Source organism: Ochotona princeps, chromosome 26, assembly GCF_030435755.1.
Source record: "Ochotona princeps isolate mOchPri1 chromosome 26, mOchPri1.hap1, whole genome shotgun sequence".
Lineage (NCBI taxonomy): Eukaryota > Metazoa > Chordata > Mammalia > Lagomorpha > Ochotonidae > Ochotona > Ochotona princeps.
Window position 1 is genome coordinate 27,351,498 of NC_080857.1, and position 16,065 is coordinate 27,367,562.

The window sequence follows — 16,065 nt, forward strand, 5'->3', positions numbered from 1 at the left end:
GTAGTAGAAGAGTAACCGGTAGAGCCATTGTTCCAGCCCTGAACCAAGACATTTTGATAGGGAATATGAACATTCTAAGTAGCATCTTAACTGATATACCAAACATCTTCCTCATATTATGCATTTAAGTTACTTATGTTCATTGCTATGTTTGAACTTGTTGCACATTTCTTTGGCATGAGGCTGTTGTCATTTGTTGTATTATCCTACCGTGGGAGTAATCACCTCCAGCATGTTTCCATCTGTTGTCTTTGATCTGCCATAAGCAGAAACAAGACTGTGCTGATAGGATTTGGAACTGCAGAAGGATTCCTTGAAGCATTCTGTGGCATTGAATGGCCTTTGTTACTACAAATGGTGTAGGCCATGTGACGTCATTTTATCTTCTCTGAGATTCATGGTTAGTTACAGGATGATGAAATTTGTGGCAAGTTTAACGTGTTGGATAGTGTTGCTGGCATGTCCAGTTTCTCAGTTCTGAGGGTGGTACAAATATCAACGTAAATAACACATAAACTGCAATTCAATTACGACTTCTTTCCCCAAAGCATCTTTAAATAATGTCAACATAAGGTGCTATTTCAAAAAGATGATAATTTGGCATCTAGGATGTGGTATATTGCAAATAAGATTAAGTCATTCTTTAAAATTATAAAAAATATATTTTCCATGTGCTACTAGATGAACTCAGCACATAGGAAAGTTTGTTATTTCTACTTCTGAAAACAAACCATAAAGCATTTTAGTCGCCATGAAAGCATGTATTTCTCTGAATAAGCAATGATACGTTGCAGTGTTCAATGTTCTGTTCTCAGATCTTATCAACAGGCACTGATACAAACTTAACAGATAAGGCACTAGAACCTATGTTTCATTGTAGAAATTCATTGGAGTGCACCAGCTATTCAACGCCGCTTCCACCACACAAACTGCAAACACAAGTGTCACAGTCAGAAAGTTGATTGAATAATTATGAAGTGGCCTGATGGTCACTTTGCTTTTTCCTTTGTAAAGTGTCTTCTTGTGTCCTCTTCATTTTTTACTCTGCTTCCTTCTCGTCACTGCCTATTTTTCCTGAACCTGTCTTCCTCTTACCACAGGCTAATCCCCTGCCATAGCTCTGTCTGACCCAGGGTTGGTAAGACTGTCTTCCTGGAAAAATGAACTGTATGCTTAAGTGGTTATTAGCAGTTTTCAAATGCAGCCTCCTATATGTTTTTGCATGTAACAGTCACACTTGACCAGGACAATATGAAGATAACTACTAAATGAAATTAAATACTCATGGCTGATGAAATGGCTCAATCTATTATTGTGAGTAAATTGTGAGTAAAGATGTACATGCTTTCTAGTGGTTGTAGAATTTGGCAGTAATGTTTTTTCATCTAATGTTTATCATGGAAAAGTTCACATATGTCTGTAAAATATGTAACTCTGAGATTGTACAAACAATTGCAGTTTTACTCATTACCTTGCAAATATTCCTGGGATCAAGATTAACAAACAAACAAACATCCTTGAAATCTTCTCCCTGTCTTGTCCAGGCAGTTACTTCCTCTCTTCCTGAACTAACCATTTTTAAAAACCAAGACATAATTTAGATATAACAAGACTCAGCATGTGAAAATGTACAGTCTTAGGGCAGGTGTTTGTTACAGCAGATCACATATTGTGTAACATGCCTCAGAGTCCCGGATTGCATCCCCACCTCTGCTTCCTGCTAACGTGCGTCCCGGAAGGCAGCAGGTGATCCCTCAAGGACTTGCAAACCTGCTGCAGTGTAAGAAACTTGGGTTGAGTTCTGGGCTTCTGACTTTTGCCCGCCCAGCCCCAGCACTTGCATATATTTGGGGAATGAATTCACAGTGGAAAATTTCTCTGTCTCTCGTCTTTCAAATGAAGTGAAAGTACAAATTTTAAGAATATGTATACATCTGTGATTTTCACTGTATCCACAGGGTTGAACAGCCACCACCAATACCCAATTGGAGGCCATTTTCTTCACTGCCAAAGCAGTTTCCATCCCCATTTGTAATTGTAACATGCCAGTTCTTCAATGTTTCACTTTTAGAATCACCTAACTGAAACATGGGATCAAGAAGTGTCTGGAAATATGCTACTGTTTCTCTACTTCAGGTCAGCTCATTTCTGGCTTTTGTGCCATTTGGGGAGAGGACCAGTGAATGAAAGATCTTCTATCTCTGCTTCTCTCTATCTCCGTAAAATCTACCTTTCAAATAATAAAATAAATAAATCCTGTTTAAAAGCAGAATTAACTCGTACTCTGCTCCATTTACTACTTTATGTTCTGTTAAACATCTTTACTTTTTAGTGTGAGTATTCTGGGTCATTGCATTGTTGTGTGGATGTACATGTATTGCATAATTAGGTCCCTAATGTAGATTGGCTCTGTTGTTTCTTTGTTGATTTTTTTTTTATCTAACTGATTTGTTGGTTGATGAAAGTGTGATGATAAAATCTTCCCTTATTACTGTAGTGAAGTCTATAACTCTCTTCGGATCCATTAACATTTGTTTTAAATAGCCAGGCATCCTAGCACGGGGTACAGATATAGTTACTGGGGTCACATCTCCCTTTTACTTAATTGTTACAGAATGCTTTTCATTGTCACTTTTAAGAGTTTTTGTGCTGACTTCTATTCTGTCTGATACCAGGATTACTACTCTTAATAATTTTGCGCCCTGATATAAGGGAGTATCTATTTACATGCTTTTTTTTTTTTCAATCTATGCTTATCCTCGTAAGTGAAGTAAATTTCTTCTAGGCAGTAACTAGTTGGGTCTTGTTGTTTCATATATTCAGCAAGTCTGTATCTTCATTGGCTAATTGAGGCTATTGACATTCCAGACTATTATTACTAAACAGTGACATGACTTGCTACTTTTCCGTAAATATTCCTATTGTTTCCTTTAGATTTCTTCTGTACTTCTATTAAGGAGTTTTGTGCCTTCACATTCCTTACTAATGATGGTGCTCTTTCTTTGTTTCTGTGTGTGGCACATTATTAAATAGCATTTTCAAGATTGGACAAGTGGTGACATATTTTGTTTGTTTTGAAAGACCTTTAGGTCACGTGTATTTATTAACGAGAGCTTTGCTGGGTACAGTGTTGTGGGTTGACTTGTTTTCTTTTAGGGCATTTGTCTCTTCATTCTCTTCTAGCCCGTAGGTTTTTTTCTTAAAGATTTATTTATTTTTATTGGAAAGGTGGATATACAGAGAGGAGGAGAGACAGAGAGGAAGATCTTCCAACCGATGGTTCACTCCCCAAGTGCCCACAACGGCTGGAGCTGAGCCAATCTGAAGCCAGGAGCCAGGAACTCTTCCAGGTCTCCCACTCAGGTGCAGGATCCCAAGGCTTTGGCCATCCTGGCTGTTTTCCCAGGCCACAGGCAGGGAGCTGGATGGGAAGTGGAGCTACCAGGATTAGAACCAGCACCCATATGGGATCCCAGAGCGTTCAAGGTGAGGACCTTAACCGCTATGCTATAGTGCCGGGCCCGCCTGTAGGTTTTTGATGAGAAACTGGCTATTAGTCTAGTTGAAAAGACTTTGAAGGCAATCTGGCACTATTCTCATGAAAATTTTATAATCTTTTCTTTATGTTTGACTGTTAACATTTTGATTACAATGTGTCTTGGTATAAGTTTCTTCAAATAATTCATGTAAAATGTGTAGCATGGAAAAGCTATGCCTGGAATTTCATTTTTTAGCACCCAAATAAACTTTTCATTGTATTTTTTCATGAATTTTTTGAGTTATCTTTGTGTTTGTGTTTTAAAGGTGAAGACAATTATGTAGTGACAAGATGCACCTCGAAACACAGCATGTTACATCGAAATGCTTAGATTTGAGTTCCCGATCTGCTTCCAGTTCTAGCTTCCTACTAATGTACACCACTGGAGGCAACAGACAGCGGCTCACGTACTTGAGTCCCTGCACCCATATGGGAGACCTGGATTGGGTTCATGACTCCAGGCTTCTTCCTGGCATAGCACCAGCTGTTAAATCTGAACTGGTAGATGGGAGCTCACCATCTCTCTCTCTCTCTCGCTCTGTTTTTCAAATAGATAAAATAAATAAATAATTAATAGTATTTTGTCTTGCCAGAGGTGTTCTAGTGGCAATGTTTAGGTTTTAATTTTGGAGCCTATTGGCTATTTATTACCTTGGATTTCATGGATGTCATAAATAATAGAAAAAAGATTTTCTTTTTATCAAACCAAAGTATCCATTGATTTTCAGGGATTGTTTGTAGAATTATATAAAAAAATGGATTCCTCATCACTGCTACAGCTGTTCTGAATAGAAAGAGTACTGTTTGTCTTAATTAAAGATTTACTTTTTGTATTCTGAAACAGGGGAGAAACAACCACAGAGACATATATAAATCATTTAACCCCCTTTTTAAAACTGAAATATAATTGTATTTGGTTAAAACTATGAGATACACATTAGACATGTCAACCATATAAGGGTCAGTATGAAATATTGTTATGGGGTGCACTGTATAAAATAGCACCGAAGTCAATTTAGAATTCGGGTAGTATTTATTGGTCAGCTAGCAACTGTACCCAATTAAAATAGGTCTGAGGGAGACAGCTGTTAGCTGTCGGGCAGTGAGTGTTTAAAGGAAAACACCCACATCCTGGGGGACCTTTGCACAGACAACCAAGAAAGCAAGAAGGGTACGATAAGCAAGTTAGAGCCAAGATGAGCAATTCTATAGTTACAATCAGTTTAACTTCTTGGAAATTGGTTCTACTTTTCATGGGGTTCAGTTCCCAGGACCTGGTTCCTCCTTAGGGAAGGAGGGTCAATCTAACACCCAACCGGTGACCGTTGAATGGACTCACTCTGTAATTTTTCACCCTCTCACAATCTCTCCAGGGAGAGTATCTTAAAATGGAGACCAAAGGTCAGGTACGAGAGTTATCTTGAATGATGATTTTATTCTGTCATTTAAATTTTACTTTGCTTATGATGGCTATTAATGCTTCCATTTCCAGGCTATATGACATTGTATTTGTATTTCTATCACACTCAACCACGTCAGACAGATATTCTATATAGGGATGGGAGGGAGGGAGATTGCAATTGTACAGCATCTGGACATAAGAATACACCATCAACCAAAATAAATGCTAATGTCATAAGTGAAGAAAAGAAAAAATAATTTCAAATGGAATATATATATATATATATATATATCCCCTTTTATATGCCACTAGGCAGAGAATATTGCAAATACTGAAATATTTCACTTGCAGTATGATGAATCCTGAAAAGAAATAATTAAAGGACATAAAATAACTATTATCCAAATGAATCTAAAACAATGAAAGTCACGCATTGCAAATGGATAGAAACTGAGCACTGCATTTTCCCATTAAGCCATTCAGTGTTAATGCTTATGGTTTATGGGAAAATGAAATTAAAAGACCACTTAAAAACAATATAATAACAAAAAGATCACTTATTTTTATATGAAGATATTGAAAGTGTGTTTTTTTCATAATATACATTTTCCTTGAACTTTTGCAGGATATTCAATATGTATAATTTCTAAGTTTTTTATGCCAAAATAAATATCATTCAATTTGATTTTCTATGAACGTTCTAAATACTCTAATATTTGCATATATCCATTTTTTTTTATTTTCCTAGAAGTAATTTTAACTTGAGAAAAAATAACCTTTTCCAAGACCTGTTTTATCTACAGAGTCCTAGTTATGTATTATTATCTTTATCCAACTCAGATGCAGAGTTTACACAGGAGTAGAAAGTAAAATAAGCAAATTGCTTTTTCAGGAACTAAAGGATCAATAGGAAACAGAAACTAGTGGTTTTCAGCCCTTGCTCTGTGGGAGGCAGAACTGGCCCAAATTCATACCCTTTCATTTAATTCCTATAACAAGCCTGTGTCATGTCTGGTGTTCACGATGAGGTGTTGTGAGACTGACTTGCTCTGGGTTGCAGAGGTTGTAAGTGATAGATTTGTATCCAGAGTTACATCCTGTTGAAGCTTAGGTCTAAAGTCTCAGTCAGCAAGTACTCTCCTGGCACCATGGCCAGGACTCATCCTCACACCTTTTTAAATGTGTCTTAATTATCCTTTTTGTTTGTCTTTTTCCTAAAATTCTATGCTCCCTGGTTGACGAAGGGCGTAGACAGTGTCTTATTTATCCTTTTAATTTCAGGGATTTAACACAGTGGTAAAACTCAGCAACTGTTCATAAGTGACTAACATTGTGCAAAACCATCCACCACCAAAGGTAATATATATAAGGAAATAGTAAATTATTATGAAAGATAAATAACACAGGCCAAAATGCCAATGGCTTTCGAAACTATTAAGTGTTCCTTTCCTCAAAGATGAAGTTTGTTTTTCAGAAAGGTAGTGAGCTGATTGCTGTTGCCTGTAGGAATCTGAGGGATAAAAGAAAAATGCACAGACGTGCTTAACTGATGAAAATGTTGGGAAAGCTGTGGAGAAGGCATATTGAAGGCATGACTTAATTAATGGTCTTTAAATGAGGCTACTTTCCCCATGGTGTAGCAATTGGCATTTCATTGATGACGAGCCCAACATGAAAGATATCGTCAAGGGAATATTTCAAGTCTCAGGTACTTTTTTAGAGCTTAAAGAGCAATTAACAGAGGGAAAAAAAAAACTGTTTTATGTTAAACATATGGTGTAACTTAATGAAGGAAAATGAACTTAGATAGCTTTGAGAGATCAAAATCCCATCAAAGAACATTTTGATTAAAGGTATAGTTCACCAAGTGAGATGGAGGGCTTTACATTAATCTGTGTGTACTTCCTTAAAGTGGGTAATACCAACTTTGGTAATCATAAGTGGCTCCATAGTTTTGCTTAGATGTGATGGTCATGTCTGTGTATGTCTGGGTTTACATGCCCCATTGAGAAGCCGTAACCAGGAAAAGACCTCTGCCCGTTGCTCTGTAAGAACAATTTTACTGGCACACTCTCTTGCAAAGGATGTTTGGAGTTCACATTCTGCTGCTATTCTTAGCAACCACTAGAAACCCAAGTCTTGGTTGATTAGGCACTTACGCATCCCCCCAGTGATGCCGACATTGCCAGGTGCCTAAACCTGTCAGGGGAGTACAGAACACCTCTTCCTGGACCGTATTTTTGGCATGCGTTTAAAGGGGAGAATCTTTCACAGTGAAGAAAACGTGCAGTTATATCAGTCAGTGCCAGTGTGTCAAGGTGCCCGGGGGCTTTTATTGATTTTGTGTTTTTGTAGCTGGCTGATAGGGGTCCAAATCCACTATGGTTAGGGACTACAATTTGAATTTAGATTTAGCTATAAAAATTCTGAAACATGCTCAAGTCTAAAATGAATGCCCTGTTTTCCTTAGTGTTTTGATGAAAAAATATGTTTTCATGATACCTTAATCATCTCAGGACTGTCCCGGCTCTCTAATCCTTGTGTGTTGGGGTAGAGGCAAGACCCTTATTCTCCTAAAAGCATTTTCTCCACGGTGTTGTGTCATTATGGTGCAGCTCCTCAAAGAAGAGCTACATCTGTTAACGTTGCCCTCCCATTTCCTCACATGGTGTGCGATAAACAGTCACGATCAGCAAATGTTTGTTGGACAAGCTTTTTTTTTTTTTCTCTGAAATGGCCTTTCTTTCTCCCTCTTAGTTACTCTCCTCTTGCTTCTCTTCAGGTCCTCTCCATCTGTCCCAAGGACATGAGAGCTGATATCTGTGTCCATCTAAACCGGAAGGTTTTTAATGAGCATCCTGCTTTCCGATTGGCCAGCGATGGGTGTCTGCGCGCCTTAGCAGTAGAGTTCCAAACCATTCACTGTGCCCCTGGGGACCTCATTTACCACGCTGGAGAAAGTGTGGATGCCCTCTGCTTTGTCGTGTCGGGATCCTTGGAAGTCATCCAGGATGATGAGGTGGTGGCAATTTTAGGTACTGTGAACTTTCCTTATGGAGTAACAAATGTGTAACAGTTTTAGAGATGTCTCTCAGGTTTCTAAACAGAAATTCTCTTTGGTGACTTTGGAAATAGGGTCCCTAAGGAGATGATGAATCTCGGGGAGAAGTAGTCATGCTGCTTCAGGGAGTAACGTTAATATGGGTTACAGTCTCATAGGCTGTGGAGGTGGGTGGTTAGACTTTAGAAACAGTAGGATAGTGGCTTTAAGACTAAGAAGCACAGCCTAAGGCTCTGTGTGCTTTCTTGTTGGTAAGTATGGAAATGACATGTGGTGTAATTGCCAGCGTCTTAGTTCCAAAGGGGCCCATATAGCCTGTTTAATTCAATCCTTTCCTTTAGAGAGAAGTCATCTGTGGCCCATAAGAATTAAATGACGTGCTCAGCTAATTAGTAAACGCGTTAAAGTTTCTGTATAAATCACATGATACACATTTTTTTTTATCATGGTGGACCTAAATAATAAAAATACTGAAGAAGTTAATGAGTCTTCATTGTTATGTTGGTGTAATCACAGAACAAGTAAATTCATCTTAGGTTGAAAAAGCTGATTCTGCTCATTCATATTCACAAATCAGGAATATTATTTGACTCATAATAAGTCCATCCTAAAATTTTGAGACCCAGTAGGCATCTGTATTCAGAAGAACAATGACAGGGCATTGTAGTGCATGCAAGTGACATTTTTTTGTTTAAAAAAAAAGGCATAGTTTGAGAGAGTGTAAGATATATGAGTATCTTGGTAAAGATCATACAAATTGCTAAATGACCCTTTGGATCAGATTTCTGCTCAAGTATCTGCAGCAAGTTCATAAAATCTATGCTGAAATGAAAGGAAGCAATGATGAGGTCAGAAGAGAATCATTCCATATTTTTTCTTAGGTAAAATAAATTAGAATTGCAGGATGTCTGCTCCTTTCTGATCACATTTTCCACGGCTTGTGTCTCATGAAAAATGAGCTCAATTTTTAAGTTATTGGATTTTTAGCTATTGAGGTCAACCTACCATAGCTTGAACACTACTTATTCTTTTAAGTAAAAGATTGACTGATGGATTTTTTGAAGCGGCAAAAGCAAATCCAACAGAAAAAAAAAATGGAAAAACTGATTCAAAGTGCACAATTACTTGAGAAAGAATTGAGAATGGAGGAGACGTGACCCTTCATAGGAAAACAAATTCTCTAAAAATTATGAGTCATAGAAAATGGTTCAAGGTTGTCATAGACAAAATGTCATGGTTTGCAAACCGTTCCTTGACTCTTAATAATGCTCCAGCTATAGTTAAGTTTCTATTTATTTATTTGCAAGAAGACAAAAAAAAATCAACACTCTCGGTATGTTTAATGCCAGTTAGTTCTTGTTCTGATTTATTTATTGCTGTTTGAAAGAGTTGCACATAAGCCTTTTAGAACGTATGCATTTTACCAGAGTAATCCATACCAAGGAATGAAGCATGTCTATACAACCATTTTTATTTGCTTTAAAAAGGAATGATACTCAAGTACCAAACAGGTATTATTTTTTCCCCCCTGATAACTGGCAATGATGGTTGGAAAAATGACATAAAAAATATGACATGCTAATAAGCGGTCCTGAGATGAATGACCTCCCCAGCAGACTCGCTGTCATTTGCTTTTGCTCGATGTCCTTCGTTACGGCCTCACCTTCATACCTGCTTCCACCTTCCCAAAGACGATTGGAGAAAGCCCTGAGCCTCTGGCCCGGGTCTGCTAAAATGAAATCATTTGCTCAGCAAGATAGACAAAATGCATTTTCCTTTTGTTTTTAAAATAAAATGGTCATGGGTTTTGGCCAATGACACAAGGCCTGAGCATCGGGCCACTCTCACCGTGGATCTGTCACATTCCATTTCTTTGAATGTGTACTTTTTGTTCTTCCTCTCAAAAAAATCTTTGGCTTCAGAAACTTTTCATTTCTGGCTTTAATGGATCTGATTGTAGAGACAACTCTGACAGCCTAAATGGCTTTCTTTTTTCCATGGGCCTCTAATAAAGACTTATTAAATAAAAGGCAAGCAAATACAGACTTTTTTGTTTGTTCATTTAGTAGCTTGATGGCCAATATAGTTTGACAAATTTTAACAATGTGTCAGTAAAGAAGGAAAATACTAACTTATCAATGTTGCTTTCTTCAGTTTGATACCTGTCCATTTCTTCCTTGCAGCTTGTTTTTTTTTCCTCCTATGTTTATTTTTATTAGCTTAATTTTCCAGTAACTGAAACCTGTAAGAAAAGCTGCAGAAATTACCAGGATGTAAACTGTGATATATATCTTTTTTTTAATAGGTTCCACCTCATTGATTAAGTTGATTGCGTCCTTTACATCTAGTTCTCTGCTTCTTTCCTCTTCCTGATCTGCCCCTGTACTGACAATTTCATTTAATTTATCTTATTGGTCTTATGTTTTATTTATATCCTCTTGTACTTTCTATACATTATGTTTCACAATTTTTCCAATGTGCTTGTTGGCACACAGGTGTTTGTAACTGTTCTATTTTCGTTGTCAACTCTGGCTTTGGGGGATGGAATGTGTCCTCTTTAACATATTTAGTTGTTTTACCAATATTCTTGTAAGAGCTAGAAAGAAATAGACCCCTTTCTGCAACATGTGAGGACATCCCAGTAAAAGCAGAACTTACAGAACTTGATATGCCTTATGCTGATTCATTTGCCAGTGAAAGCTAGAGAACTGAGGGGATTTTAAAACTATTTAGAATCTTCAGAGATCTGAAAATACAGCTGTCATATAACACAGCCACCCTATTCCTGAGAATTTACCTAAGAGAAATCAGCATATGAGAGAATTATGTATACTTCCATGTTTGTTTCCATTCTATTCACAACAGCTGAGATATGAAGTCGGCCGACATGTCCCTCAGCTGATAACTGGATAAGGGATACATGTATATATACACTACAAATACTGCTCATCCACAAAAAGAATGAAATCCTGTTTTTGCAACAAATTGATGGAGCTGGAAGCCATTATATTCAGTGAAGTAAATCGGTCTCCAAGAAACATATATTTTCTCTGATATGTAGTAACTAATATAAAATACAAAAAAAATGTTTGGAAATGAAATCGTCACTTTGGGTTATGATTGGTGTTTTTGACTGATGTTTACATTCTGGTGGAAAAGTGACTTTTCTACCTTTTACTTGTTGATTATTGTGATTAGTAATGAATTAGGCCTGTGACTATGGAGAGGATGAAAATGATTCATTTGCAAAAACTGATGAAGAAAGGGGAGGGAGGAGAGTATGGCTGTCTTCTTGGAACAGTACCTGTGGGATGCTCAAAATGTGTTCTCTTTATATTAATAGAACTTTAGAAATTTTGTTAAAAATCTCTGAATCTAAAATCAGGTAAAATATCATTCTTTTGTGTTCTTGCCTCCAAGCAGTTACTAATCAGGTACATAATTCTTAGGTTTGCCAAAAGTGCTGAGGTGTGTAATGAGCAGGTTCTGAAGGATAGCTAACTAATGCAGAGATAAAATGAGTTGTCAACAAATACTTGATTTTTAACACTGGAGGGTGGCTTCAAGGTGTTTTTATAAATAGGACATATGAACATCATTGCAATTCGTGTCTTTTCTAGTTTGAAGTTCTTTCAATTCTTACATCTCCACCTTTTTTTTTTTACCTTCCCAGTTTCTATGAAACACAATGAATTCCAAATTAAGTTTGTGATGCATACTTCTTTAACATCTTCTTACTTTTCAGTTCTTATCTTATAATGACTTAATGTGAATGGGCTTATTGGTGTGGTTGTAATAGCCAGATTACTCTTAGCTATCCTGACAAGTATAGTATGTCTTTCAAAGGGTATACAAATGACATTTCCCCACTAACAGTAGATCTTGTTCCTAGGACATTGCTTTGTTGCATCCACGTTTTATGTTTGTGTGTGTGTGTTGTTGATTATTATAATTATTTGGTTAGATTTGTTAAACTATGCAACTTCTGTGCTAAGTCTTGATTATAACTTTAAATTTCCAGTAGACCTGTTCTATTTGTGTAGAGTTTGGATCAAAGAATTAAATATTAACTAGGACACTACAAGAAGGAAGCATAAGTCATAATGAATATATAGAGAGTAAGTTAACTTGATAAGATAGTTTTTGACATTTGGTAAGATTTTATTTTCATTAGAATCCATTATTTAAATATGTTTTCCTCTAAACATTTGTGAATTAGTACAGAAAACTTTTAATTTATCATTTTCAAAAATCAGAGCCTATTTTTTTATTTGAAACAGAACAAATCTGGGATGTGAATCAATAATATTTTGCTATTTTGAGAATCTGTGAAAATGTGACTTGCATTCTGTGGTTAAGATTTTTTTCCTGTACACTTTCTGTTATAAATCAAATGTTTCACACTTTACACTCTTAAAAGAGCTTTGCCTAAGTTCCAGAAAATTACTTTCTTTTGCAACAACATTGCTGTTTTTAGGTTTGAACTGTGAAATATGTAGGCCTATTTTACATACTATGATTTTGAATTTAGTTAATTAAAATATTGTAAAAGGGAAATCAATTGTTTTTCATTGTTTTCATCAATTCTTTTAAAAAACGATGCTCTTTGATTTTTAACATTCTAAGCTGTGATTATAACACCATTAGCATAATGTTAGCGTTCCTCAGCCTGCATATTTTTCAGATACGTTTAGGTTTCTGCAATCCTGCATAGACTCAGATGAACACCTCTCTAGAGCAGACTTGAGAACTGAGGCTTATGTGTTCCAACCCCTTGATGTCCCTTGTTCTTGTCCTTCATATCCATCAACCCACTATTGATCTTAAAACTTGTTCTCAGAAGATAGATTTTTGGTGCAATGTTTAAGTCACTTCTTGGGACACCTATGTTCAGAGTGCCTGGATCTGAGTCCCAGTGTGGCTTCTGATCCCACCCTAGAAGGCAGCTGTGATGACTTGGGTGCTGTGGTACCTGCCACCTATGTGGGAGACTATGATTTAGTTTTTGGCTTTTTGCACTAAACAAGAGAAAGGAAACTAATATTCAGGTTTTGCAAATAGTTTCAGAATGTCAACAATAGCCAAAAAATGCTGTGAATTAATAGGCAAAGGAAATGAACAGACATGTTTCAATAGAACAAATCCAAACGGCTAATAGACTTAGGAAAAAAAAATCTCAGGCTCCCTAGCCGTCAGGGAGATACAAATGAAAACCATGCTGAGGTTCCACCTAACACCATTGAGATTGGCCTACATTCAGAACTCTACTAACAACACCTGTTGGTGTGGATGTGGGGAGAAAGGTGCTCTCCATCACTGCTTGTGAGAGTGTAGACTGGTACGACTGCTATGGAAGCCAGTATGGATTTTGCTAAGAGAACTGAAAATAGACCTGCCATAGGACCCAGCTATCCTACTTCTGGGAGTATATCCAAGGGAAATGAGATCTGCATATGTGAAAGGGATCTGAAATCTTGTATTCACAGCAGCAGTGCAATCTACAATAGCAAAAACATAGAAGCAACAACGATGCCTGTCCAAAGAGGAGTGGATAAAAATAGCGTGATACATCTACTCCATGGAATACTACTCAGCCAATAAACAAAATCACATTCTACCATTTGCAGCCTAATGGTCACTACCAGAGGCCCCTTATGCTAAGTGCAATAAGTCAATCCCAAAGGACAAATATACTTATTTCTGATATAAGGCAACCTTTATGCCAAATACAAGAATAGCCCTTTCAATATTGTTTTTGCTATATCTCAGGGTTTTGATACTTTCATCAATTGCTTCAGGAGTATTTTTGATTTACATTTTTCATTTCTTCATAGACATATTGGTCATTCAGTAGCATTTATTCAAATGCATGATGTTGATACTTTCTTTTTCTGTTGCTGGATTTGTTTTAATTTTTTATTTAAAGGGATATATAGTAACTTTGTGGTAGAGACTAACATATTGAGATGTAAATATACATTGCACTATGCTACTTCCAAATCGAAGATAGACTCCCAATTAAACTATTGAATGTATCTTGACAATAGGATGCTCTGCCATTGTCCATACCTGCAAGGTTAGGATACAGTTGGATAGCTGAATGATGGACTTATGACTATTTCTGAAGGACTATACTATTGTAATGATGTAGGGGAGATCAGAGGGGAAAGGGGGCTTTAGGAGGAGAGATGAGAAACTCCAGAACCTATAGAACTGTATCATTAAATGAAAAATAAATACATTTTATTTTAAAACTTAAGAATTAAAAGGGACTTAAATTTTTTAAGTTTATTTTTATTTGTACAGAATGAAGAAGATACAGAGAGAAAGGTCTTTCATCTGCTGGTTAATTCACCAAGTGGCTGTAATGACCTTAGCTGGGCTGATCCAAAGCCAGGAGCCAGGAATTTCTTCCCGGTCTCCCATGTGGGTGCAGGACTCAAGGCTTTGGGCCGCCCTCTATTGCCTTCTCAGACTATGAGCATGGAGCTGGAAGGGAAGTGCAGCTGGGACAAGAACCAGTGTCTACAAGAGATGCTGACACTTGCAACATGAGGATTTAGCCACAGAGCCATGGTGCTGAAATTAAAAACTTACTTGTAGTTAATAAATGTGTCTCTTCTAGAGAAAAATGAAGTGTGAAGTCCATAGATACACTTTATTTTTAACCAGACTTTTAAAGTATATTTAGAGTGCATGCAGACCATTTAACCATGTGATTTAAAATGCCATATTTATTTAGTATTCATTATGTTTATACGTTATTATACTTAATATTTAAATAACTTAATAACTTAATCATTCCTGTGAAGAATTAGTTATCTTACAGATGGAAGGAAATAGAAGTATGTTGTATATGGTCATCACCCAGGTCATAGCTAGTAAGACAGTGGTGATTACAGGATTTGAATCCAATCTGAGAGATTATACCATGCCCTTAATCATCAATTCAAAACAAAATACTTTAGTAGTATTTCAAAAATTAGACTTCAAAAATTATACAAAACAATTTCATTTAGTCTTAGGAACTATAATCCTCAGAGATAAATTTAATCAAATAAGTGAATGGTCTCTATAATGAGAATTACGACACAATGTGGAACTCATCAAGGACACAAAAAACGGAATGGTGTTTCTGGTTCATAGATTGGAACAAGTGATGCCACCTACTGATCCATACTGCCTAAAACACTCTGCATGTGAAATACAATCCTTCTGCAAATGCCACTGGAATTAGGGGGAAAAAAAGTTCCTGAAACCAATAAAAGCACAAAAGACCCAGAGCCCAAGGCCATCCGAGCCAGGAGTCACCCTCTACTGCTTTCCCAGGCCACAAACAGGGAGCTGGATTAGAAGTGGAGCAGCTGGGACACGAACTGGTAGCCATGTGGAATGCTGAGGTGTTCAGGATGAGGATTTAGTCACTGAGCCATTGCACTGGGCCTTATCCATTTCTTATTACCTTTCATCATCTGCTTTTATTGACAATGTGAGTGATGGTAGAGTTAAGACATTCCCTAACTGTTCACTCAATGCCATGTTACAATCTCAGCCTCAAAGTAGCAATACCACTACCAACATCAGTAAAATTATTAATATCCATGAAAATATTTTTGCTTACACTTGTCCCATTCTCTCCTATGCATCATGATTTTTGATCACTCCATACTCTCTCTCTCCTTTTCAGTCATTATTTTGTCTTGTTTCTAAATTAAAGGGTACACATGGTATTACCATTAGTCTTTACATCACTGTCTTTTTGGCTGTTTGGATGTAGTAATACATCCCTTTGAAAGGATCCACTGGAACCATATTCCTTCATTTCTGTTATCCCAGCTACATAGCGTGTGTCCTTTAGACTTGAAAGTCAGTTTTTCTGGACAAGAAATTCTTGGCTCACATTTCTTTCCTATACTATGTTCAACACACTGCTCTCTGTTCCATTCAGATCAGTTGACAAAGCACAACCAAGGCGTTTCTGTTGTCTAGCACGGTGTTGTTTTATCTTTCTGTCCTTTTTATTGTCACCACTATCACAAGTGATGAAGTGGTGAGGTGAGTGGA

General features: G+C 36.9%; 1 protein-coding gene across 1 annotated transcript in view; it reads left to right on the forward strand.

Moving 5' to 3' along the window:
* The window catches only part of KCNH5 (potassium voltage-gated channel subfamily H member 5), a 240,630-nt gene that overhangs the window by 176,258 nt on the left and 48,307 nt on the right, over positions 1–16,065 (forward strand). The window contains exon 9 of the mRNA XM_004584494.3: positions 7,723–7,975. Within this exon, the coding sequence (XP_004584551.1) occupies positions 7,723–7,975 (253 nt within the window). The remainder of the gene's footprint in view (positions 1–7,722; positions 7,976–16,065) is intronic.